This window comes from Lacerta agilis, chromosome 7, assembly GCF_009819535.1.
Source record: "Lacerta agilis isolate rLacAgi1 chromosome 7, rLacAgi1.pri, whole genome shotgun sequence".
Classification (NCBI taxonomy): Eukaryota; Metazoa; Chordata; class Lepidosauria; order Squamata; family Lacertidae; genus Lacerta; species Lacerta agilis.
The window spans coordinates 73,784,749-73,812,517 of record NC_046318.1 but is presented as its reverse complement, the minus strand read 5'-3'; the positions used below and the strand labels follow the sequence as shown (position 1 = coordinate 73,812,517).

At 45.1% G+C, this 27,769-nt stretch overlaps 2 protein-coding genes across 3 annotated transcripts in view; one reads left to right on the top strand and one right to left on the bottom strand.

The window, feature by feature from the left end:
• NSMCE2 (NSE2 (MMS21) homolog, SMC5-SMC6 complex SUMO ligase) overlaps positions 1–22,909 on the bottom strand; it is a 76,297-nt gene extending 53,388 nt beyond the window's left edge. The window contains exons 1-3 of one of the 2 annotated variants that reach the window (XM_033155843.1): positions 22,808–22,909; positions 20,356–20,502; positions 337–443 (exon numbers count right to left, since the gene is read on the bottom strand). In XM_033155843.1, coding sequence (XP_033011734.1) covers positions 337–443; positions 20,356–20,488 — 240 coding nt within the window. In that variant the 5' untranslated portion in view covers positions 20,489–20,502; positions 22,808–22,909. Of the gene's footprint in view, positions 1–336; positions 444–20,355; positions 20,503–22,752 lie in introns of both variants that reach the window. The other variant, XM_033155844.1, reaches the window with a different exon arrangement.
• A 3,138-nt stretch (positions 22,910–26,047) lies between these two features.
• The window catches only part of WASHC5 (WASH complex subunit 5), a 39,570-nt gene continuing 37,848 nt past the window's right edge, over positions 26,048–27,769 (top strand). The window contains exon 1 of the mRNA XM_033155842.1: positions 26,048–26,344. Coding sequence (XP_033011733.1) covers positions 26,159–26,344 — 186 coding nt within the window. The 5' untranslated portion in view covers positions 26,048–26,158. The remainder of the gene's footprint in view (positions 26,345–27,769) is intronic.

Sequence of the window (27,769 nt, the reverse complement as noted above, 5' to 3'; positions counted from 1 at the left end):
GGAAAAAAATACTTGAACTCCAGGAACTGGCAGATTATCTCACAGTGACTTGCATATCTTTCACAAGTCAGCTGAACGTGTCTACTAAAATCCACCCAAAAATTGCTTCACCTCACAACCTTCAACCCCCAGCATTTCCGGGGAATGTCCCCTGTCTGAAGCCCCAGAGTCGCTGGTGGTCAGTGAAGGAAATACTGAGCTAGATGAGCCAATAAAGCAGCTTCTGTACTGCCAAGCTTCAGTTTTATCCAGTATGTCGGAATACCTTCCAAATCAGTGTGCCCATGTCGGGGTCATACAACTTGTTCCACATGTAACACGACGGTTATCGCTTACCTGATTCACCGTGTCTTCAACTGCTTCCATATAGTGGTTCATTTCTCTGCTCATTGCAGCGTATTCCAACATCACTCTTTCCATTTCGTCAACCTCTTTCATGTCGTCTGCAAAATAAACGATTTATTTTGTGTATTTTAAAATAGATAGATAGATAGATAGATAGATAGAGGCATTTGTTCTTCCAGACAAGTGAGCTCATGGCTCTAAAGGAGTCAGACTAACAACAGAGACAGGATGAGAGGAAGAAGAAGAATCACTTGAGAGGTGGAAGAAAAAAGCTGAAAAGAATAAATTGATTTCAACAGGTAGATCCATTAAGGCGGCAGTTCTCCAAGTGCTGTGCTGCAGTCTAAAACTCTAACCCAGGGTTCAGCAATCTTTTTCAGCAGGGGGCCATTCCGCTGTCCCTCAGACCTTGTGGGGGGACGGACTATATTTTGAAGGAAAAAATGAACGAATTCCTAGGCCCCACAAATAACCCAGAGATGCATTTTAAATAAAAGCACACATTCTACTCGATGTAAAAACGCGCTGATTCCCAGACCGTCCGCGGGCCAGAGTGAGAAGGCGATTGGGCCGGATCGAGCCCCCGGGCCTTAGTTTGCCTACCTATGCTCTAACCATACATTTAAAACGAAGGATGTACAGGCCTCATGAGTGGGAAGAAAAGAAGAAGAAAAAGAAGAAGAAGAAGAAAAACAAGAAGAAGAAGAAGAAGAAGAAGACGACTTTCCAAAGCTAGCAGATATTTTGCACTTCAGGGTGGTAACACCAGAGTATTATCGCCGTCAACTCTGCATGGATACAGATAACCATTTACCGGCAGCTCACTTGACACTCTGCATGTCAATCACTTGCTAGACTAGTTGTATGACTTTGCTGGGCGGTGGGGATATTTTTACATTTCTCCTCGCTTAGTGGGGAGGCACCAAATAAATTTACCAAGTGGTTAAAGTGGGATGAGGGGTTCTCCACATATGGCCCTCTCTCTTTTAAAACCCTCCTCCCCATTTCATCCTCCCAACAACCGTGCCAGGTAGGCTGGGCTGAGAGGGACTAGCCCGGTAAACTTCATTGCCAACTGGGTTTGAACTCACGTCTCCTCAGTTCTCTAACCGCCACAGCACATTGGTTTCCCACAACCGTTTTATTCTAAATAACCGTTTTTTATTTATTTTCATGGAACAGAAGATAAATTTTGACGAAACAATTGCTACAGCAGTCAACGAACGATAAAATGACGGACATTTGTCATAGCATGTGTTTCGTTTGATTACTCTGAAGAGATCACACCACGCTTTCCCATGAGTGCTGGGTGGATTCCTGCCACAGTCTGAACCATTTAGATATTCCATAAACATTTGCCATCTGTTATGAAAGGAACATGGATTTGTGTTTGACATAATGGTTTTGTTCCAAAATATTTGTTGTTTTCCTGCCCACCACCACCGAGAGTATCTTATTTATACCCTTCAAACACTTTCCCACTTCAGCTTTGTCAACGTACATACCGAAGAAACATTTTGTCATACAACGTGACAGATGTTTTCCAGGTTCTTCAAACGTTGAGTTATGTTTTTACAGCTTTTGCAATCAAAAGTCACTCTGCAGTTCTTGGGCAACCTCAACTAATGCATTACTCAGAGAGACACTTCCCAGATTTTTTTTTTATGCAAGAAAGACGGTGAGAGAGGGGGAAAGAGTGTGTGTCTGTGTGTAATTTCAGTTACCAACACCTAGTCATTAGGCAATCAGGGTATTTTGTGCAGAAGCTATATTTAGTGACTCATCACATTGCCTGAGAAATATTTAATAGAAACACAAATGCCCTCTCTTGTCGAACTACGCTTTAGACTATAATTAGTCCCCATTCTTATAAATGCCAGCGTTCCAACATCAAAACCTGAGTCAGCTTTTTCTAACCCACAGGGAAAAAAAAATGGGAGATGTGCTTGGAGCTGGAAGTACCCCAACAAGAAGCTATGCCTTGCCCACAGAAATTAGCAACCCAAAAGATTTGTGTTTTTATCCCCTTTGCAGTCGAGGACGTACAGGCAGAATCCTGTGAGGCAAACGGGAAACCTATGGTGGTATCACAGCAGTCTGCACGGTCCACTGAAGGGATTCTACCTGAAAGGTTCACGGCCACTAGCATGAGTGCTTGTTTGGTTCAGTGTGAACCAAAGAGCCCTGAGAAGGTTCAACAGTTGCCTCAAGAGGAAGCCCAGAGATGGCATGATGCCATGGGAGAGCGGTTGAGCTCAATGAGGTCTTTGGGTATGTACGGAGAAGACTGGGAAATGCAGCAGTACTAAAACATATACAGACAACAGAACGTCACATCCTGTGGGCTGGACGCAGCTTGGAGCTGAGTGTAACCCTTTCAGCTCACTCCTCACATCCCCCCCCAAAGGCAGTATATTCTATCTTTTAAGAATCCATCTAATGATGATAATGATAATAACAATAATTTATTATTTATACCCCGCCCATCTGGCTGGGTTTCCCCAGCCCAACTTCCCATCTTGACTTTTTACCTTTCTCCCCAATTGCCCTTTTCTTCATCGCAACATGAAATCTGCTGCATCGCTTTTCGCGGAAAGGATGTGCACATGGTGCAAAAGTCCAGAGTTAACCTCTCTGCCAGTTGTGCAACCTCCTTCCTCAGCAAAACACACAAGTTGTGTGACAGCAGCGGCAAGCCCTCTTCTGGCCATGATGTTAGATCCCTGCCAATTCCTTCCTGACAAGTCTATGGGGCAAATGATGATGATGGCTTATGTGAACAGCCCATGCCAAATGCAGAAATACACTACCTCATGCGCTTGAGCAACCCGCGTTTAGTTTTTGCTGCAATCCCCACTTGCATAATGTTGACCTTGGAAGGCCATGCTCTTCAGCTGCTATCGTACCTCTCAGAGAGAAAAAGGAACTGCAGAAAAACAGACCTGGCCTCAGCTGCCAGATTTGACTACCGCAAATGCGTTCTAGGTGGGGTTGCATTATGGAAACGGCAGTGGGCCCAAAGTGTAGGTCCAGGTGGCTGGTTCATGCCAGAAAATTAGAGGACACTATGAGGAAGAGTTTCAGCTCGGTGGTGGAGCAACAGCTCTGATTGCAGAAGGCCTAGGAATCAAGCCTCAGCATTTCCACATTCACACAAAGTGCAGGCAACAACCAACTTAGGTGCGTTTGAATGATGTACGATTGCACAGGCAAGCACAGTGCTCAACCCGGAAGTAGCTGCCAGGGGCGGAACGGGCTTACGCATGTGGGGGGTCCGAACCATAACCTCCACTCAAAACGAGGACTGCCTGCATTAAACCATGGTGTGTTTCACAAATGTATGGTTTGTTTGAATGTCTGAATCCGGCAAACCAGACTAACTTATAACTTCATGCCACTCACAGAACCACAAGCGAAATGCAGAAAGAGATCCCCTTTCAAATAATAATACAGTGGTACCTCAAGTTAAGAACTTAATTCGTTGTGGGGGTCCGTTCTTAACCTGAAACTGTTCTTAACCTGACGTACCACTTTAGCTAATGGGGCCTCCCGCTGCCAGCGCCGCACGATTTCTGTTCTCATCCTGAAGCAAAGTTCTTAACCCGAGGTACTATTTCTGGGTTAGCAGAGTCTGTAACCTGAAGCGTCTGTAACCTGAGGTACCACTGTAGTAATAATAATGTTGATACTTATTCAAAGATATACAGAAATACATACCCATTTATAATATACTGAGCAAAGTTGGAAGGAAGGAAGGAAGGAAGGAAGGAAGGAAGGAAGGAAGGAAGGAAGGAAGGAAGGAGAAATCTAAAGAAGGAGAAAGCAAGAGAGAAAGAAAAGAAGAAAAACTAAAGAAAGGCAAGATAGAATAAAATGACTTCTCTCTGCAGCTACGTATGGTATTCATTCTTTAGAATCCAACTATTCTATCTTTTATAAGCCAGTATTTGTTCAATCTTCAAATCCAGAGTTCGTGTGTGTGTGTGTGTGTGTGTGTGTGTGTGAGAGAGAGAGAGAGAGAGAGAGAGAGAGAGATCCCTTTTCGACCCTCATTCTTATAATACTGGAATTTGCAGTTACCCCCAAACTGGCTAGCAGCAGTGTCAGGACAGGTAAAAGATAGCACCTTCTCCCCAGCAGCCCTTGTGCGTCTCGCCTAACCCCACCCTGCCGCTAACCAATGCACTTTTGGCATTTAGCTCATTTCTCCTTTAGGAAGCAACTCTCCACCCTCGTCAGGTGAATGCACCTCCTACAAGGCTGACATGCATTGCTCTTCATGAATCACAAGGAAGATTTGTGTAGCAAGCAACCGGCACCCTCCTCCCCGTGGCCCAAATGAATCACAGCTGCAGCGTACACAAAACTTCGCCTGTCCTACATCTCTGAAATCATACAAAAGGAGAAATAGATGAAGCAGTCGCCACTCAACAGTGACCTACGATTCTCATATGAGAGAGAGAGAGAGAGAGAGAGAGAGAGAGAGAGAGAGAGAAGTCTTGCCTGAAACCCCTTCAGCATATCAAACAACAGCTTAATTGCTGCAGATCCTCAAGATATAGGAGCAAACAAACAGGCAGAACCCAACTGAGACAAGAAGAATATTAAATAATTGCCTCTTACGCTGCATTCTTCCGGTGTCAACATTCCAGCCACAAAATTTCAAAATGATGCTCACCAGAGCATTTCTGGTTTTCTAATTTCTAGGTGTCTGTGGTGTGGCCTATCAAAAGATCAATCTGTATTTGCACTTACTGTACAGAACCTAATGTACTAGCAGTACTTTTTAGAAAGAACAAACTTTACGCAATATGGATCCTAAATTTACCAGGGTTCTCATGCGCAGAATGCAAGAGGAGGTGGGAGGAAGGGAATCGATCCGTGTCGCTTGTTTTGCTTTAGAAACACTGACAATTATTATTTGTAATAGGCACTGGCAGTTTTGCATAAACAAAGCTGCACGGCTGTAGTAGCTATTCCATTGCAGCAGTGTGCAATCGAACATGGAATTTGGTTTGGCAGTTAAGCAGACTGAGAAGCTAAGCTCTTTTTAAAAAAAATTATTAATGCACAAATTTGCACAATATACTGTATTTTTCGCTCCATAAGACACACTTTTTTCCTCCTAAAAAATAAGGGAAAATATCTCTGCGTCTTATGGAGCGAGTAGTGGTGCCTGGAGCCGAATTGCTCAGGGGCCAAAAGAGGATCATGCTTTTTATTTTACAAAGAGAAAAGGGGGTGTTGAAAGGACCCCGCTCAGCAGCTGATCATCAAGAGATCGGGAGAGAAAGAAGAGTTCCGGATCCCTTTCAGCCCCGCCCTCTTGCCCAGGCCTCCATTGTTGAATGTGCTGCAGAGGGAGGTTGTTTGTTTCCCCAGCGAAATGTGACTGGCTGATTAGATTATCTGTCTGGAAACTGTAGAAAAGGCTCCCTTTCCTTTAGAAGCTGCAGAAATGTGAGTTGAACCCCATAAAAACGGGGCTTTTCCTCTTTGCAAAAAGAAGCTGCACCAGTTTCAGCTGATCCTCAAAAAAACAGGGCTTTTTCCTTTGCAAAAAAAGCTGCAAAACTTTTAGCTGATCCTAAAAGGGGAGGGGGGCTTTTCCCTTTGCAAAAAAAGCTGCAAAACTTTTAGCTGATCCTAAAAAAAACAGGGCTTTTAGAGGAGGAAAACCAGAAAAAAAATTCCCTTGTTTCCTCCTCTAAAAACGAGGTGTGCCCTATGGTCCGGTGCGCCCTATGGAGCGAAAAATACGGTACTAAGTTTTTCCTGGGCGTGTGTGGGCAACACCTGCTGAACTCTAAGAAGGGAAAGAGAATTCCACAAGAACTTTCTACACTCCTAGAAAAAGGAGCACACTAGACGGTTAAAAGGCAGCAGAGAGCTGGCCAAGTTTTGCCAACTTCACTACAGTTTTAAAAAGAGGATTTAAAGCATCAGCTAAACCTGGCTCTTATGCCCACTGATTTGTGCCATAAACTAATCCGGATTATATTGGTAAATCTGTAGCAGGAACTGGAGTGGGAAGGATCGTATCTTTGGGGCAGGATTAAAGCAGCTTTATGGGCACTGCTACACATTATGGGGAAACTTTATAGCTGCTGTTTCCTACTTCCATTTTAGCTGCCAAAAAAAAATAAATGGGAATTTTGGTTCAGCAAGGGTGCTCAGTCCCTTGTAAATGATTTCTAGAGAGCCGCTGTCAGTCAGAGTATGCGATGCTAGGCAAGATGAACAAATGGCCTGATATAGTACAAAGCAGCTTATTGCTTCCCCAAGTTCCTATCCCAAAACTAAAGTTTCTAGGTTTCTCGGGGGGGGGGGGGGGAGGCCGGCTGGTATAAACAAGCATCTGAGTATTGCAGCAGCCGCGGCTACCACCCGCTTTCGAACTCCCCCATATTTGTAGATTCATAGTCGGTTTTTTCCAATGTTACCCAGATGTTTGCACATAATCTGGCAGGCACTCTTGATTGTGGCTACCGATTTCAGCTGGCTATTATCACGCCGAGAACAGCTGCCAGGGCATGATTAAAAACTGATAGCAAGTTCTACATACGGTAAACGGACGTATGCTTACAATGGATCACAGCGTTCAATCCACTACTGTGCATTCTGACTGGCAGTAGCTCCCTGAGACAGGGGTCCTCCCCAGGCCCTCTTGCAGACCTATTTTAACTGACAACGTTGCGAATTGAAGATGTGCCCCTGCGCCACGCAAAGCCATTGCTATTCCACTGAGCTGAAATAATCCTGCCTTTTGTATCACCAACACTCTGGTCGCACAGAGTAGGCTCTGTGGGTCGAAGGTGCCCTCTAGGTCAGAGGACTGGCCTGACAACCATCAGCTGAACTTACAAGTCAATGAAGACACCCCAGGCCTTAAGACAACTTTTCCGTCCAAGCCAATTCCTCCAGAAGACTCTCTGGCCCAGGGGTAGGCAACCTAAGGCCCATGGGCCACAAGCGGCCCACGGGGGTCGTTTAACCGGCCCCGAGCCGCCCCCGAACCAAGCTGCCTGCTTAGCGAGTCCCTGCACTAAACCGGAGCAGCGTGGCGCGGGGGGCTCACTTCCGCGGCACCGGAAATCATGTCTGTATATGCGCAGACGCTGGAAATCGTGGCTGCGCAGATGCCGGAAATCGCAGGATGCACACGCGCAATCCGGCCCACAGAGGGATCTCCGCTGGAGTGAACCGGCCCAGGCGAGGTAAACCTTGCCGGCCCCTGCTCTGGCCTCACCTGACTCTCTGGTCTATCTGACCCTCACTTACTTTGCACCAGGGTCAAAGTCCCCCACTTAAACCTGTTGCAAAGCAAGGCTTTCCTTCAAAACAGTTTGGTTTAAGGAGAGCTTAACCAGTAAGTGAGAACATTATGCAAATCTGCCTGCCGCATCCGATCCTTGGCTGAGGCCCGGTTTTGCTTGCTCCCTTCGGACACCTGAAGCGAGCTCCCATCCTCTGCGAACATCATTTTCCTTAAGAGTTATGGCCCACTCATCGAACCATTTGTTTTATTTATCTCGCTGGGCTGCGTAATAACCGATTAAAAACCTGCTTTAGGTCTCTCGCAACACAATTAAATAAGACTTATAGAGGTTAATTATAAACCATTTCATAACAACAGCACCCTTTGGTCGTTAGGAGATGTTTAGTATTGCTTTCATCTGAGTTTTAACAGTGTTAAGTTCGCTTTACGCCCCATCAGAAGATATAGTGTATTTTCTGCTTTATTCTGTTTTCTAAACAGGGGCCTAAGCTCGCAAACCCATGGGGCACAGATGCACAATTAAAACAAAGGCCCTTCATGTTTTATTTTTAAAGCCCCTAGAGTTTCTTGGCCACTCTTCTGTGCAAGCAGGAGAGAAGAGGGAACATTGCGAAGAAGCATTTTCCAAGCCAACATCCATTCTCATCTCTTTCTAAAGACCAGCCGCTGTTCCTTCAACCAGCAGTGCTACTGCAAGAAAAATCTGGGGCATAGCCATGGGATAGGATAACCCAGCATCGCTTGGTTTTCTCGGCATGGAACAGCTTCTATTATCCAAGACCAAGGCCAGCCATGGTGGTGCCCTCCAGGTATTGCTGAACTACAAATCCCATCATCTCTGACTAGTGGCAGTGCTGGCTGTGGCCAATGGGAGTTGTAGTCCAACAACATCTGAAGGTCAGCCTGTTGGCCATCCCAACAGGATTCCACTTGGTTGTATAATGGTCCAACAATCATCTGGCTTCTCGGTCTGAGGAACTGGTCATGAACTGGTTGGATGCAGATGAATGGTGGGAGAAACCAGCTGGGGAACCACCAAGGGAAGAAGATTCAGAGCCCCGAAGATAGTGGTGGGACAATGATCACAGGTAAAAGACTTGAAAGAGGAGGTGTTGGAAGCTGAAGGGGGGTGACAGGGCTCCATGAGTTCAGAGAGTCTGTGACAGAAAGAAGAATCAGAGGCAGAAGAATGAAGGAGGAGAAATGGATGAGGGAGGCCAAGAGTCATGAGTCTGGCTGGTGAAGAGTCGCAGCTGTCTCTGCCTCCTACCGTAAGCTCCCCTCACCACTTGTCTCCCAGAACCAGAAGGGGCATGAAAAGCGCAAAGGAGAAGTTAGCTTCAAACAGGCACAGTCTCCTATTACTTGAAAGAAGCCCTGGAAAAGAGAAGACAGGTGGCTGTGGGGAGTCGGGGACTTATAGTCTCAGCAACCTTTTTCATTTTGTAGGACCTACAGGGCATGAGCTGTTATGCTCATTAGTCCTGAAACCCAGCCAAGTCTGTGAAGATTGTGTTCTTTCTAATAAAGATTTAGCTCCAGCTCTGAACTGTGTGATTTACTGACCATCAGGCAGGGACAAAGCTTCTCTCAGACTCCCCATTGATTGCCTTGATGTTCCACCAGCTTCCCAGGAACCTGCCCTTATACCAGGTCAAACCCTGGCTGTACTCCCAGCCCAGAACTGTCTACTGTGACTGGCAGTCTTCAGTGTCTCAGACACACCATCTTTCCAATCATCTGCTACTTGGACTTTTTAAAACTGGGGATGCCAGAGATTGAACCTGAGACTTTCTGCATACATGCCATGTGTTCTACCGCTAAGATATGATCTAGGGATGGGCAATATCAGGTTTTCAACATCGTGATCCATCACCAACTAAACATTGTGATTATACAGATATATCACAGGAGACATCGGCCGACTTTGCAGTTTTCCCCGCATTGTGATTTTTGCATAGCACACAGACACACGCACCAGGATCCACGATATATTGCCAGGTCTAAAATTATGAAACCAATATTACAATATAACACTTCAAACCAGTTTTGGGCAACACCGTATTTTTCCATGTATAAGACACCCCCATGTACAAGACGGCCCCCATTTCGGGGGACTAAATTTAAAGAAAATGAAGGGAGATGGCCCAAAGTTGTTGAGCTTTTTAAAGGGGAAATTGCACACGCGCTATGACCCCAGCAGGGCCATTGCAGAGGGTTGGCAAAGTGGGCAGCCACTCCCCCCACGCCACTGCGGGCGGGAAGCTCCCTAGAGCGTGGGCCGCCAATCAGCTGGCTGGCGGCATGCAGCTTCCCCTCCATGCAGCTGCAGGAAATGCTCCCTAGAGCACGCGCCTCCCACAGCAACATGGGGGGGGGGGAAATTGCGCACCCGCCAACCAGCTGGCTGGCAGCGCACAGCTTCCCCCCCCCATGCCACTATCCATGTATAGGACGACCCCAGTTTTTTGACATGATTCTTGAGTCAAAAAACCTCGTCTAATACATGAAAAAATACGGTATACAGTGGTACCTTGGGTTGCGCACTCAATTCGTTCCGGGGTGCCATTTGCACCCCGAACAGTGCGCAACCTGGGCGGTGCTTCCACGCATGCGCAAACTGTGCAGAACGCTTCTGCGCATGTGCGGACTGCGCAGAAGCGTCCGCGCTCCGTGTTGCACTTCCGCGTTAGCGGAGTACGCAACCCAAACGTACGCAACACGGAGCGTGCTGTGATGTATGTGTCTTTGAGATACGGGAATAACTACCCTTTCATCAACATATAGCACACCATCCTGACAGCGCAGCAAGTCCTTCACGGCCCAAAATGCTTTTGCTGCTGATGGTACATCTCTTAAATGCGGTGGCCATCCACGTGATATTAAAGATGCCACCTCCTGTAACTGTATGTCTTGTTTTGTTGCTTCCTGTATAGCTATTACCCCTGTAGGGTGCATTACTATTTCACCTATTTCATATATTACTTTCTCATCATCTATTGTAATTTTGACTTTTCCTTAACTTCAGTGTAAAAGGGAGGTGTGATGTAAGTGCCTTTAAGTGTGGAATCTTATTGTGTACACCTGAATCCTATTAGCTGGGATACAGGTATTTAAGTTGTAATCTGTTCCCCTCCCATGCATTCATTTTAGTGTTTTACTCCCTCCTTGTGGGGGATCCCGTCGCTGTGTATGATCGTCTAATAAACAATGGCTGCAGCTTAGTAAAGACTGCTTTGGCAGCGTTGTTTCCTCATTGCCGAAGTCCAGGGTTTCCTCAGAGACATTACAGTGTGCAACCCAGGGTATGACTGTTTTGATATATCACCCAGCCCTACAATGCTCCTTTTCCAGACTGATTACAGTCAGGTCAACACCGCCTAGGGTCCTAACCATACCCTCACAGGCATCCAGTCCATGCACAAATGAGATCGAGAAAAAGAAGTTATCCATTGACCATAGAATCATAGAATCATAGAATTGGAAGAGACCACAAGGGCCATCCAGTCCAACCCCCTGCCAAGCAGGAAACACCATCAAAGCATTCCTGACAGATGGCTGTCAAGCCTCCGCTTAAAGACCTCCAAAGAAGGAAACTCCACCACACTCCTTGGCAGCAAATTCCACTGTCGAACAGCTCTCACTGTCAGGAAGTTCTTCCTAATGTTTAGGTGGAATCTTCTTTCTTGTATTTTGAATCCATTGCCCCGTGTCCGCTTCTCTGGCGTCTTCCTAGCAGAGGCCAACCAACACCCTCCAGGCCAAGGAGGCTGGGGAAATCTCCCTATCAGGCACCTATCTCCCCCATTATGCATTACTGCTCCCAAGTAGCCTTGAAACTAATAAGACTGGATGAAGTATTACTCCCACATACTGTCACAGAAAGCCTGATTCAGATTTAACAAGGTCAAGTTTTTACCCGTGAGATGCCTCGAAAAACTAATGAGTTTGGTGAAGTAGGTCCTTTGTATTATCTCACGGCACACCCGCGCCTCGTTGCAGAAGGGAATGGAGTTATAATTAAAACAAGGGCAGGTTTTTTTTTAGCAACAGGGGAACGTACTCCTGAATGCAAAGCTAAGCACCTCGGCGCATTAGGCTTTATCCATTTCCTTATTCATCTCCTTTAATCCGGCATAAACCCGCATGCAGCACAATGGTATCTGGCAAAGCATCGCTGGAGTCCGAAGAACGGGAAAGCCGTGGTAATATCACTGCCGCCTCCCCCATCCCCCAGGGTAAAAGGCAGGGCCAGGGAAGTAAATTATGGGTTGGCAGGAGGACAGCTGATACAGTACTCGTTCTCGGAAAGTTTGCATGCACTTTCATTTTGCACTTTCTGCTGCGGCATTGGTGTAATAAAGGGACAGCCAAGGAAATGCCTGGCAGATGCTGCTGGACTCCAAATCCCATCAGACCCAACCTGCATGGCTAATAGGGATGATGGGAGTTGTAGTCCAGCGAATACCAGTGGGGGGCACTACACTGGCTACCCCCCCCACCAACTAAATACACTCATTTCGTAAGTTCAGGGTGCGGGGCAGTACCGCAGCAGCACACTTCATCCAACTGTGGGAGCATTTGTTGACATGCGTGCATGAACGGATAGAAGAAGAGTTTGGATTTGATATCCCGCTTTATCACTACCCGAATGAGTCTCAAAGCGGCTCACATTCTCCTTTCCCTTCCTCCCCCCACAACAAACACTCTGTGAGGTGAGTGGGGCTGAAAGACTTCACAAAAGTGTGACTAGCCCAAGGTCACCCAGCAGCTGCATGTGGAGGAGAGGGGACGCGAACCCGGTTCCCCAGATTACGAGTCCACCGCTCTTAACCACTACACCACACTGGCTCTCAGTGTGGATAGGCAAAAGTTACAGCCATACCAGCAAATGCACACAGTGGGCTGCTGAAACGCCACCCTCAAATGCACTGTGGGAATATGTACTACTGCCCAAGGTGAAACACAAGCCTTAAGAGATAGAAATGCGGGGGGGCGGGGGGGGAGGACATGTTATTGTGCAGTAAACAGGCAGGTGCAGAAATGTGTCCCAAGAGGAGCATCACAAGAAATAACTTTTAATACCCTTTTTCATGCTACAAGCAGTTATTGTTTACTGTTCTCCCATGCTATGCATATATGTTTACATACTCAAATTTTAATTTTAATTTTTTTTTTACCAGTGCGGAGCAACACAGATGGGTAGCATTCTAAATGTTTAAAATCTTTGCATTTACGGGACTCTCAGAACTTCCACTTCTGACCGTTCATCCCATCCGACGTAAGAATCTGGAAGCAGCATCTATGTTGACCACTACGTTTAATTGACCAGCTGGCCTTTTCTTAGTACAGGGCAGGAAAAGCAGGGGAATGCTTCAAGAATATGATTAATTTATCTTTTACAGCAGCAACAGGTAACTAATTATGGCTGTTTTGGACACAGGAGGATGGAAAGTGCACCATCGTGTGGCAGAAAAGTGAGAAGACAACCCAAAAGCAACCTAATACTGAACACTTACTGAACACAGAAGCCAAGCTGGGACAGAGGAAAAACTGTCCTTCGCCAGAGCCTGACCTGTCCCTTTCTGTCAGATACAAAGAGGGAAGAAAGCGGAGCTAAACCAACAGGCAGAAGTTTCATGCACACCTATCTAGCCCTTCCTGGCAACTCTATAAACGAAAACCTTTTCCATTGCTTTATTTTCTGCAGGAAGTTTTGCATTTGTAAGTTCATTACTAGCAGCAATTGAGGATTTCAGGCAAGGGGGTTTCACAGCCCCTGCCTGGAAATTCTGAGAATTGCTACTGGGACTTTCTGCATGCAAGGCAGATGTACTGGCACTGCTAAGCTAAAGGTAAATGAACCCTTGGCGGTTAAGTCCAGTCTAAGGCAACTATGGGGTTGTGGCGCTCATCTTGCTTTTCAGGCCGAGGGAGCCGGTGTTTGTCCACAGACAGCTTTCTGGGTCATGTGGCCAGCATGACTAAACCACTTCTGGCGCAATAGGACGCAAGCCAGAGCGCACGGAAATGCCATTTACCTTCCCGCTGCAGCTGTACCTATTTATTTACTTGCACTGGTGTGCTTTCGAACTGCTAGGTTGGCAGGAGCTGGGACAGAGCAATGGGAGCTCACCCCGTCGTGCGGATTCGAACCACCGACTTTCTGACCGGCAAACCCAAGAGGCTCAGTGGTTTAGACCACAGCGCCACCACGTCCCTTGTGCCACCGAGTTACGGCTACGGCTGTTTCCCGTAACAACACAAAATGGGAAGCGCCTTGTTTTAAGTCGGTGTGGTGTAGTGGTTAAGAGCGGTAGACTCGTAATCTGGGGGACCGGGTTCGCGTCCCCTCTCCTCCTCATGCAGCTGCTGGGTGACCTTGGGCTAGTCACACTTCTTTGAAGTCTCTCAGCCCCACTCACCTCACAGAGTGTTTGTTGGGGGGGGGAGGAAGGGAAAGGAGAATGTTAGCCACTTTGAGACTCCTTCGGGTAGTGATAAAGCGGGATATCAAATCCAAACTCTTCTTCTTCTTCTTAATGCATGAGGCAGGTTGTCTGAACTCCTCCAATAAGCTTCTGCGCGGATTTCACATATATATTATTGGACCAACTGCCTCCAGGGACAGCAAGAATCAGGAGAATAATTGCTCTTGTTTTTTTAAGAGGCATTTTATAACTAATAAATATTATTATTCATAATAAGGGGCGAATGAAAATTTAGAAGTTGGTTCTCTCTGTGTTAACTGAATAGTGCTTACTAACAGGAGCACTTCAAGCATACAGTGTTTAATCAGGTGCTAGAATCTGGCAGGAAGAACCCTCGAATTAAATTGAATGCACATACAGGAACCCACAGAATTCTAGCAAGCGTTAAGGAAACCACAGGTAAAAAGGGAGGGTTCTGATCTTTTCAGATAGGAAACAGAGGCATGGAGAATATTAAGCGACTTCCCTTGAGGGCACGAAAATGAGTCACTGGCAGAACCAGAATGAGGACAAAGTCAAAAGGGACCTCTACCTGATCTGCGAGACGAGCAACAATTCAACTGTCACATTTATTCATGCAAAGATAGGTGAGAATAAGAATGCTTCTAAACAAGAGTAAGACAAAGTGTATGAGTAAGCCTGTTATAACTTAGCCACACAGGGCGGTACAATCGTACCTTGGAAGTCGAATGGAATCCGTTCCAGAAGTCCGTTCGACTTCCAAAACGTTCGGAAACCAAAGCACGGCTTCCGATTGGCTGCAGGAAGCTCCTGCAGCCAATCGGAAGCCATGGAAGCCCGTCAGATGTTTGGGTTCCAAAGAACATTCACAAACCGGAATAGTCACTTCCAGGTTTGCGGCGTTCGGGAGCCAAAACGTCTGAGTACCAAGGCGTTCAGGATCCAACGTACGACTGTATTCACAGATTTCAGGTGTTTATTTTTTTAAAAAATGGATTTTGCTATATAATAGAACCATTATTTACCAGAAACCTAGCCTCCCCCATTCCCGTTGTCTAGCACTGCCACGAGGAACAGTTCAGAAGCTCTCTTCAGGGGGGTTTATTAGCCACAACTTGCTGTACTGTGCAAACTCAACTAACCCTGGTTAAGTCTTAACTATGGTTTGGTTAAAACAAGTTAATCTCAGACCATGGTTTACTAACCACATTTTAAGGTTTGGATACAACACTGAACTGGGGTTAAATTGAATGCGGAAGCAAAAGCTCCCTATCTCCTCCCTGCGACCGCACTGCCAGAGGAGAGGGGAACACATGACCCCTAAGGGAAGACTAGGGTCTTCCTTCCTGTCATAATAAACCTTGATTATGATATTTGGACACAGCCAATATCTCCACTCAAAGAAACAGAAATCTCCATAAGGAGAAGACCTTAAAGCAAATTAGGGCCCAAATCACCGGGCCCACTCCCTTCTAATTAATTTTACCTTCGTACAGCAGGCTTGTTGCTACACACAGTGACACAAATCCTTGTCTAGCCTACCCCCAAGCAAGCAAGAAGCAGTAATAAGAGATCAAGGACACATTCGAGCCAAGCAAAAACACTCACAGTGCAGCTGGTGAGAAATATGGCCTGGGAAGAGTCCCAAGAACTCAAATTCCTCATCCCTAGGCATAGATCAATGAGACATGGGAGATTCACAATGGAATCGCGGAATTAGAGTTGGAAGGGACCACGTGGGTCATCTAGTCCAACCCCCTGCAACGCAGGAATCTTTTGCCCAATGTGGGGCTCGAACCCACGACCCTGAGCTCGAGAGTCTCGTACTCTGCCAACTGAGCTAAGTCTCTTGGTGTTTTGATTCTAAATGAAAAGAAGCAAGAGTCCCTGATTTAGACTGGGAATGAGTTTCGCGCACGCATGCAAACTGTTCTAAACAGCTCTCTAAAGCTGTAATAATAAGCTTGCCAGATGGCCACTATTTAGCGAGAAAGAGGTCCAGGGTTCGACTTAAGTTGCCCCTCCAGTAGAAGCCAGTGCAAGGAGTTCTGATAGTTGCGGACCACCCCAGGAGCATAGAACGGAAGGCAACAAACAAATTTAATAAATAATAATTGTGCAACAGGGATTCCACAACTCCTCTCCCCCCTATGCACCACCCACAAATCTGCTCTGGAGGGTCGAGACAACCCCAAAAACAGCACACACACCAGGGACGGGCACCAATCTTTCCAACAAGAAGAAACAGTTCTGCAGACGGAACAATTTTAATAGCACAACATGGTTTTCCTCCCTTTGGGTCAGTTCAGTAGGCATCAACATTTGCACAGACTGCTACACGGTTGAAAATACCAGATCGTGGCTGGCGGGGGGGGGGGTAGACCCTAGTATGCCCCCCCCCTTTCTGGAAGGATTTACACAAAGGGCAGTGACTAACACAGGGAGGGCTACAGAGGCGTAATGTTTACATAAAGGAATCTCTCTGACTCCAGACCGAACACACACGTCAGCTGTGTTTTCTTGCTTTCACCAGTTAATTTGTTCCAGCTGGTTCGGCTTCTTCAATCTTGCTGACTGTCCTCCTCTTGGAAACCGGGGCGGTGGCAGGGTGGGTTAGTGCTATTAATTAGTCATTTTCACACAAAGCTAAATATATTATTTGTGTGTGTGTGTGTGTGTGTGTGTGTGTAACATACACACACACACACACAGATATATATATATATACACACACACACACACCCAAACACAGAGATACAGAGAGACACATACACAAACAGCATAGTTGACTTAAAGCAAGGAGTGCAACAAGACAGTTTTTGATATTCCCCCTCATGCTATTATTAACAGAAGCATTTTCTTTTATTTCAATAGGTTTTTCACATGTTATTCTGTGGCTTGTTGTTTTTGTTATATATATATACACACACACACACACACACACACACACATTGCTAATGGCTGCCGTTTCGGATTGTATTGTTTTTGGATAGCTGCGGTTTACTCGACTTACAAATATTTTCTGAAACAGAAAATATGAAAAAGGAAGCCTCTGTTTCTAACAGCAAACAGTGGATTTGCTTGCTTGAAAATAAAATTTGCTCGCACTTCGTATACCTAAATGAAAAATTAAGGCTTTGATAATATGGAAATGCATTTGAATTTAAACTGGTTCATTAATCAATTAAGAAGCAGGCGACACGTCAGTTCAACTGAAAACTACTAACATGGGCACACAGTTCTAAAATAAAATGCTTAAACCCAGTGCTTTGCCCCCCCCCCAAAAAAAAAAAATTGGTAGCACCATGACGTTGTTACAGTAAATGCCACACTTTTTAACAACAAAAAAGAGGTGCCCATAACTGCCTGGAAAAAAGCACTGCTTAAATCTTTAAATTTCAAAGTGACTTGGACTCTTCCATGTCCACGGAGATTAACTTAGGTAAGGACTCCCTCTAGTGCTGTACCATAATACTGTACATCGCTTCCAGTTTCTTTACCTTCTCTCAAAACGCACAGAAACACCGTAATTTTAAAGGAAAAATAATATAGAGTTTCTACCCAGCAGCTTCTTGACGTTGCCTCGAAATGCACAGAAACTTTTATTGTCCATTTATTTTTACTGATTTGCAGCATCTTTCCTGCCCTTTACTCAAAAGTGGCTTCTGTTCTGAGACGGTCCCTCTTCTCAGGCTCACGTTACGAGCGGAAAATAATGCCAATATATGTCATATTGGGTAATCAATGCGCCCCTTTGGTTTCAGATAGTACATGGGAAGGAGAGTTTAAAAAGCTCAGGAGACCAGGATGGATAAAAATCTGATTTTTAAAAATAATAATAATAATAATAAATCAGATTTTTTTAAACTTAAATTGGATTTTTAAAATAAAATGCTTTTGGAGGAAAAATCTTTCTAAAGGTTGTTTTCTATTTAAGTTACATTATAGCTATTCCAACAGAAAACAAGGATTTGTTTTAAGTTTTTCGTGTGTGCTAAAACTAAGTCTAAGTTGTTCTTTTAACAAAAAAAGTTTACCCACATCAGTTAACAAACATGGATACATATGCTAGAATGTTTTTGTTTTAGTTAAATGAATTGTTTAAATTGTTATTAAGGAAATGATTGTTTTTCCTCCTTCCAATAAGGTACAGCAGAAAAGCTGTCCAAATATAAACAGTTATTAAACCTCACAATAATTTCATAATTATCTGTCTGTGTATTTCTAATAGCATAACCAAATCAGTAATTTTTGACATAACTGTAAAAAGTACTCTGAAAATTTATTATTCCAAAAATGAAAGCTACATCTGGTTGTAAATATTTAAGAATATACCAGCAAGAATGAGTTTTTCTGTAAAAAAAGATTTAAATCAAGTCTTACCGACAAGTGATATTAATTGTGATTTAAAACGTGATTTAAATTGATTTGATTTAAATCAAATGAACCCTGCGGGAGACTAATTTTCACTGCCCTATAGCGGCTATGATGGCTCATTTACCAGAAGGAACTCTAGAAGTGTATATAGTCGTACCTAGGAAGTTGAACAGAATCCGTTCCGGAAGCCCATTAGACTTCCAAAGCGCAGCTTTTGATTGGCTGCAGGAAGCTCCTGCAGCCAATCAGAAGCCGCAGAAGCCCCGTCGGATGTCCGGCTTCCAAAAGAACGTTCAAAAACCAACCCGAGTGCAACCGGAGCGTAACCTGAAAAGACGTAACCCGCAGCATTCGCAACATGAGGTACGACTGTATTGTGGTGTTTAGCTAGCGGTATAGTGTTGAGAACCAGATATCACCAAGCCCTAATCAGAACTGAATTTGCATTTTCCAGCACAAAAGAAGACACAGTCCTGATCATATTTATGTCTGGTTCTGATTTGTCATTCAAAATGCAATTCACAATTGTCAGGGAATTGCACCTGGCCCGGGGAACGGAGGGTCCGTTAGCATACGGAGAACCCCGGCGCCAAATGAGTAGCAGCACCTCTTCCAGCGGGGAAAGCCGCCACACCTCCAGTGGGGAGGAGAGGGGAGGAACCAGCCTGGCAGGGAGAGGGCTTAGGGATGCCACTGAGAGCCAGGAGCTACAATCAGGGAGTCTGGTGGGGAGAGGGCTTGGGGATGTTGCTGAGACCCTGCGCTCACCTCGCCCGGCTGGTCATAGAATCATAGAGTTGGAAGAGACCACAAGGGCCATCCAGTCCAACCCCCTGCCAAGCAGGAAACTGGTCAGGAGGGAGGCACGCCATTTCCGGCACCCCAGTTGCACAGAGGGGTGAAACGCAAGGAGGGTAGGAGGAGACTTGGGGTGCCGAAGTTATTGTGCAGGGGGAGAAGCCGGAAGGGGCCACTCCCGGATTCTGCCAGCGACTGAGACAGACATGCTTTCCGTAGCTCTGCACTGTAAATAGTTTGCACAATAAAACTGCAAAAGACTGTTTGGGCTCCTGCTCCGTTACTCATGAAGCACCTTCACACGATGGAGGGGGGGAGAATTTACGTGTCAGGAGGGAACACTACTTGGACTTCTTTGCACTGCACTCAACACAGCTAAGCAGCTACTGCTGTTTGGAGGCACTGAAAATTTAACCAGTGCCCCATTTGCATTCTAACACTCAACTAAAGCTTTGTAATCATAGAATCTTAAGAGTTGGAAGGGACCCAAGGGTCATCTAGTCCAACCCACCGCAATGCAGGAATCTCAGCTAACGCATCCATGACAAATGGCCATCCAATCTCTGCTTAAAATACTCCAAGGAAGGAGAATCCACATCCTTCTGAGGGAGCCTGTTCCACTGCTGAACTGTCAGAAAGTTTTTTCGAATGTTTAGTCTGACTCTCCTTTCCTGCAACATGAAGTCATTGGTTCGAGTCCTACCTTCCAGTGCAGAAGAAAACAAGCTTGCTCGTCTTCCATATGACAGCCCTTCACATATTTGAAGGTGGCTATCCTATCTCCTCCGAGTCTCCTCTTTTCCAGGCTAAACAGACCCAGCTCCTTCAACCGCTCATCATAAGGCTTAGTTTCCAGACCCTTGATCATCTTGGTCGCCCTCCTCCGCCCACATTCCAGATTGTCAACATCCTTCTTAAATTGTGGTGCCCAGAATTGGACACAGTATTCCAGATGTGGTCTGACCAAGGTGGAATATAAGAATAACACTAATAATTTTATTATTTATACCCCACCCACCCGGCTGGGTTTCTTCTTTAAAGAAAATAAAGCAACAGCACAAATAATGGCCATTTCCAAAAACACAAAACAAACCCACAACTCACTTTTACTTTGCACAAGGTCCAGAGCAACGGTTGTAGCAATGTCCATTCCGGTACTTATGCTGGACTGGCAGGTTTTCAGAGACGAAAGGCAGGCATCCACAGCGCTGAAGGAGACCACAGAGCGCCCAGACATCGTGGACGTGTTTCCTGAAAAAATATAACAGGTGTTTTTACAGCTGTGCCACTGTGCCACTCTGCCATCTCTCGGAAGGCAGGGACAAACAAACTCTCATCTCTTCCGCAACACAAAGAAACCTCTCCCTTTCCCCATCTTTCCTATTTGTCACGAGTTGGAAATCCATGTTCACAAAAATACGTCGTGCAGAACTGTAGAAGAATAGTCCTTGACCTTGAATACCTATCCGTATTCTGCAAATTAAAAAATAATTTTATACTATACTATCCTCAACATTTGAAGTTTAGGGGCCAAATGGCTTCTTAAACCAAGGCCGCAGTCGCCAAAACGCAATGTCTAGTTGCCATTTTGGGGCAAGAGGTCTCTCAAGTTGTATTTCCCACGGACTGAAAAATAATAATGCAGTTAATCTGGCTAGTTCAGGTGACAACCTTGAGCTAGGTTAAAATCTGAGAACCTAAAGAAGCAAATTTGATCCAGGGACAGTCCACATAAATATTGGCCTATTCTGACCTCTTTTTCCTAATGAGGCCGATTTCAACCTCTCTTTTCTTAACTGTGCTCAGGCTGCACAGTTCTAAGAAGCATTTTGGTTACGGAAATTCATTCCGATTGCGCAGATAAAATATATCTGACAGAATTCTACAAGATACTTTAATCTTTGTTCCTCACTCGGTCGTATACTGAGATAAGGAGAGGATCCAAGCAGGTCCTACACTGATGTGCAGAATGTACATTGAAAACCCGTCTCCCAAAACACTGAAGGTCTGAAACGTTTTCTCCAATGGCACATTATATATATATATATACGCATATAATATTGTATACATAAATTTCTACGGTGCTGATTACACGCAGTTAGAAGTACTGTAAAAAGAAGGCCAGCTTCCCCAATAAATACATAAAAGGAGAATCTCTGTGAAGCAAAAACAGCAACAAACCAAAACCACCCTAGATTTATTTATTTATTTTTCAACATAATTTTTATTAAGTTTTCTCATAATTATAATTTAAACAAGAATGTACAACATTTATGAATTATGTATGTATACAAAGGTTTGTATCAATGAAAAAAATACTCTTATGCTTATATCATATACATAGCTTATACAGTTTGTAAAAGAAAAAGAAAAAAAGCCCAAAAAACACCACTTCCCCCCTTCTGCTTCCCCCCGTTCTTCTTGTTTTCTTTTGTCACCTATTTCCACAGATATATACTTCTTTATTACATTTGTCATCTGTCTCATGTTATCAACTTAGTCCCATATTGTAGAACCTCTCCTTCCAATTTTTTTCTACCTACATTATCTTATATTGTTAAATAATTTACTTGTATATATAACAATGCTAAATAATGTGCTCATATTCCATTTGTATCTTTTCCCTCTTAATATTGTTTTGTATCTTCATTAATTTTCCAATAAATAATTTTTTGATTAACTATGAGATCTGCGTTTTCCTTTCATTTTCTATATTCCATACAACTTATTCAGATAAACCTTAAATTTGTCCCACCCTTTTCCAAAAGTTTCACATCCTTGTCGCCTGATCTTTGATGTTAATTTTGCTATTTCCATATATTCAACCATCTTTTGCCGCCATTCCTCTATAGTAGGAGTCTGTTGCTGTCTCCAAACTTGGGCCAACAAAATTCTTGCTCCTGTCGGTGCATAAAGAAATGTTCTCACATCATTTTTCTCAATATCTTCCCCTACAAACCACCCTAGATTTAATCCTGTCTTCAGGGCCTAAACTCAGAACGGTGATTCCAAGGGTCTAGAATCCAAGCAGCAAAGCAGCAACAAACATGAGCACATGGAAACTTGTGGGAAAGTTTACTAAACAGGCCGACAAAACAACAAATAAATAAAATTCCTCCCCGCCCTCCCGCCCCTTCAAACTGCTACCCACAACTTGTTGCCACGCATTTAGGATCTATAGGGGGAAGAGAGGCAAGAAGACTCCTGAAGGCCAGCCTGCGCTCCCACGGCTTCTCCGCCTCCTGGGGACTGCAAGCTCCTCGGGGCAGGGAACTTAATAAATAATCATAACGTTTATTATTATTTATACCCCGCCCACCTGGCTGGGTTTCCCCAGCCACTTACAGCACATCTAAGAACATTAAAATATCGTAGAATAGCATCATCACAATAAAAAATCATAAAATAAAAACTGCCCTGCGCAAAAGCATCTCTGCCCTCTTGGAAGCCAAGTTCCCACCCCTTTCTCTCTTTATACTTTTAAAAAAAATATCTTTATACCTTATTTAATAAGTTTTTTAAGACAGCGATAACAAATGACTGGAGATACACACACCCCCTCCGCTCACTTGAATCTCTCCTCCCCCTTAGTTCCTGAGAAAGAGGAGGCGGGCAGGATGCATCCTCCTCCCACTTTTTCCTCCCACTCTGGTTTTTTTTTTTGCAGTTGCCTTGCGAAGATCACTAATTTTTAATTCTTATTTTATTCTTATTTTTGAATCCCTCGGCCGAGCCCCGCTTGCCTCGCGCAGGGATCCTCGGGGGCGTGCGGAGAGGTGGGGAGAGGTGGGGCAGCGGCGGGAAACGCGCGTCTCATCATCAGCCGGCGCCTGTTCACATGATCCGGGAAACCCTCATGTGATGCGAGGCGGGGGGGAGGAAGGCTGAGCCCAGCGCTTTGCAGCCACCGGCGGCGTTTGGCAGCTCCCTTCCTCCCGCAAAGCAGCTGCAAAGCTCCCTTCTTCCTTGCACACTTGCGCTTCCGGGATCCTGTCCCTCTCTCCCTTTTTCGCCCCAAGGGCTGGTCGACCCGGGTCGTTGCTGCTGCAAAAGACCTGCTTTGCTCTGCAAAATAACGGGGCTACAGAAGAAGAAGAAGAAGAGCCGCCGCCTCACTGTGCAAAGACCCCCCAGCTGCAAGCCGAGTAAGTGCAGGAGGCGGGCAGGGGCCCTGGGGGTAAACAATGGTTGTTGCGTGGGCGCTAACGGGGCTCTAATTATAGGGGCGCTGCTCCCACCCCCCCCCCCGCGACGACTCTCACTTTCGCTGCTGCTGCAAAGACTCCTGTGTTTCGAACAGAAAACCCAGGGGCAGTTTCTACCAAAAGCATTGCCGCCTCGTGCAAACGCAGGCTTTGCAAGTTCTCCCCTTCCAAAAATCAAACAAACACAAAATAAGGGTATAGAACAGGCTTCCTTCCTCAACCTCAGCCCTCCAGGTGTTTTTTTGAGACTACAATTCCCATCATCCCTGACCACTGGTCCTGCTAGCTAGGGATCATGGGAGTTGTAGGCCAAAAAAAAAACATCTGGAGGGCCGAGTTTGAGGAAGCCTGGCATAGAATCATGGAATAGGGTGGTATGGCTGTTCTGCCTTTTTTATAAAATGCATGCAGTGTTAGGAGGAGAGGCCTGGTTGAAGAGGAACGTTTTTGCCCGGCGCCTAAAGATTATTATTATTATTAATCAGTGTGTGTGGTTTCGGGGGGGGGGGGGATGCAGGGGACACATACCCCTAACCATTTTGTGAATCTAAGTTTGGCCTTGGCCTCATTGAGGGGCAGTATTTCAATATGAGTAGGAAAATGAGAGTACCCCTAAATGTATTATTTTTTTTTTAGAAATAAGCACCATTATTTATTGAATATATACCACCCTATAACCCGGTGGTCTCAGGGCAGCTCACAGAATAAAATAAAAATAAAAAACCACAAAATAGAGGATCAAAATAAAAACAACACCTCAATAACCCTTCCCCACCCCCCACAAAACCCACATTCTAAAAAGGCATAGAGTGTCAATCAAATCAACCAAAGCCCTAGTTAAAAAGGAATGTTTTTGCCTGGTGCCTAAAAGTGCATACAGTGGTACCTCTGTAGGGTTGCCAGGTGTCCACTATTTTGAGTGGACAGTCCACTTTTTCACTTTATGTTCACTATTTTTTTTCCACAAAATAGTGGACATTTTTTTATTCAAAATCTTTATGATGAAATGGTGTTTTAATACGTGTTGAAATGTTTGTAAGAAAATATATAATTTTATTTAATTTTATTTAACACACACACACACACACACTTGTCCGCTATTTTTTGGAAGCAGACCTGGCAACCCTATATCTCTGGTTGCGAACACGGTCCGTTCCAGGGTGCCACTCGCACCCTGAAAAGTCCACAACCAGAGCAGCACTTTTGCGCATAGCACGCAGCGAAACCCAGAAGTAAACACTTCCAGGTTTGCTGCATTCTTAACCTGAAACAATGCAACCTGAAGCGGCTGTAACCCCAGGTAATGAAGACTTCCCTGGGGAGAGCATTCCACTGATGGGGAACCACTGCAGAGAAGGCCTGTTCTCGTGTTGCCACCCTCTGGACCTCTCTTATTAAAATTATGAAAAATAATTTTATTGTTTGTATGCCGGCCATCTGACTGGGTTGAGTCAGCTGCTCTGGGTGGCTCCCAGCGGAATAGTAAAAACACGGCAAAACGTCAGATCTTAAACAGGGCTGCCTTCAGATGAAGGCACCAAGCGAACCTCCCTAGGGAGAGCATCCCACAAATGGGGAGCCACCGTAGAAAAGGCCCGTTCTCACGTTGCCGCTCTCTGGACCTCTCATGGAGGAGGCACGCGAAGAAAGGCCTCAAGAGGATGGTCGCAGGGTCCAGGTCAGTTTATATGAGGAGAGGCAGACCTTGAGGTATTGCAGTCCTGAGGCGTTTAAGGCTTTATAGGTCAAACACAGCACTTTCCATTTTCAGTTATTTTTTACTGTCAAATACAAGTCCTTCCTGGTATTTAGTCACAATCTCCTTTCTTGTAACTTGAAGCCATGGGTTCGAGTCCTCCCCTCCAAAGCAGGAGAAATTATGTGCATGCAATATATACCGTATATTACCGTTGTTGTTTCAAGTGTTTCTTGCAACTTGAAAACACACACCCCCCCCCGCCTTATGAGTGAAACTGTGGGTCCATGTTTTATCCTCCTGAGATAAAGATTGGAAGTGCTGTTGTGAAAAGCAAAGGAAGAGGAGGAGCCTCAAAATGGCGCTAAGAAATCAATCTTTTATCAAATATAGTTCTTGTAAAAGGCTAAGAACGCCAACGTATTTTTCGTTTGGGGCATTTCCTCTCCCTCTTTTCCTTCCTTAGCCCTGCTGGATAAGATTAACTACAGTATAGAACATATTTATAGCCCACTTCTGAAGAGACATTCTTAACGCAGCAATTTTTTAAAGAACAAAAAAACGTTGCAGCGGGGGGGGGTGGCTGATAACAATTCGTGGGCTGCCAGTTCCTTACCTGTTTTATCCATTGGGCTGTATTTCATTTTAAGCAGGTGTCCTAAACTTAACAGTATTTTTCAGAGAAGAGTGTGCTGCTGTTGCTTGTCTGACTTAAGAAATAGGTGTTTTGTTTATGCTGTGAAACGCTATTACAGGGTGTTGAGAAAAGCATATTTTAAAGAACAGGCTTGTAATTAAAAAAAAATGTGTTGGGTAGTGGAATCGGAGCACATCATAAACTGAGATATGCAAGGATATGCAATGTCAAATATGCTCAGTGGTTTCTGTTTTTCAGATCCGTTAATGGAGCTCTCAGCAATGCATCTTCCTTCAGATAACTTAAAAGAGTGAAGGTACAGACTTGGGTTGAAAAGATACTTTTGGAAGAATCATACTATTCTTCGCTATGGTGGACTTCCTAGCGGAAAATAATCACTGCGGGCAGGCGATTCTCAGAATTGTCTCTTGTGGAAATGCTATCATCGCCGAACTGTTGAGACTCTCCGAGTTCGTTCCGGGTGTTTTCCGACTCAGAAACAAGGCTGATCAGCAGAAATACGGCGATATTATATTTGATTTCAGCTATTTCAAGGTAAGGAATTTTGCTTCGCTGGAGCTTTTCTGCCAAGGGCAGGGTTCTTTCTGGATCTGGAGCCGATAAGCACGCCGTTGGGTGAAGGAAAAGCAATGCTTTATTTGTGTAAGGTCAACAATAACCAGCAGGCATACAAAAAACAAATCAAAATATACCAGACAGGAGTTACCGTATTTTTCGCTCCATAAGACACACTTTTTTCCTCCTAAAAAGTAAGGGAAAATATCTGTGCATCTTATGGAGTGAATGGTGGTCCCTGGAGCTGAATTGCCATGGGGCCAAAAGCAGATCGTGCTTTTTATTTTACAAAGAGAAAAGGGGGGTGTTGAAAGGAGCCTGCTCAGCAGCTGATCAGCAAGAGATCGGGAGAGAGATAAGAGTCCCCGGCTCCCTTTCAGCCCCGCCCTCCTTTGTTGAATGTGCTGCAGAGGGAGGTTGTTTGTTTCCCCAGCTACATGTGACTGGCTGATTAGATTATCTGTCTGGAAACTGTAGAAAAGGCTCCCTTTCCCTTAGAAGCTGCAGAAATGTGAGTTGAACCCCATAAAAACAGAGCTTTTCCTCTTTGCTTTTCCCCCTTTGCAAAAAAACAGCAAAATCTTTAGCTGATCCTCAAAAAACCAGGGCTTTTCCCTTTGCAAAAAAAACCCAGAAATATTTTTTTTCTTGTTTCCTCCTCTAAAAACGAGGTGCGCCCTATGGTCTGGTGCGCCCTATGGAGCGAAAAATATGGTACACACTATCTCCCCTTCAGCTGCCTGGAGCCCCAGGTACATAGCTGTCAACTTTTCCCTTTCCTTGCGAGGAATCCTATTCAGAGTAAGGGAATTTACCCTTTTAAAAAAGGGAAAAGTTGACAGCTATGCCCAGGTAGAGCAGCGAGAGAGACCCCGGCCGACAGTCTCACAGCATCGGGTACTTCAATCTGTGAAGAAGCTCACCGAGCTCCTTCAGCCTACAGCTTTTATAGCCAACTTTGATGTAATTCAGTGCACCTGGTTAACAGGCATTACTCATGGTCAGCCCAGGACACCGGGTGCGACTAATGTGGAGCAACTGAAAGTCTCCCACTCACTGCAACTGGGTATCCTCCTCACTAGCCAATCGGCACTTAGAACACGGGAGACCCAGGAAACTCCTGACACAGGTGTGTGAAAAACAAATTTGTTGTTGTTGTTGTTCAGTCGTGTCCGACTCTTCGTGACCCTATGGACCAGAGCACGCCAGGCACGCCTATCCTTCACTGCCTCTTGCAGTTTGGCCAAACTCATGCCAGTCGCTTCGAGAACACTGTCCAACCATCTCATCCTCTGTCGTCCCCTTCTCCTTGTGCCCTCCATCTTTCCCAACATCAGGGTCTTTTCCAGGGAGTCTTCCCTTCTCATGAGGTGGCCAAAGTACTGGAGCCTCAACTTCAGGATC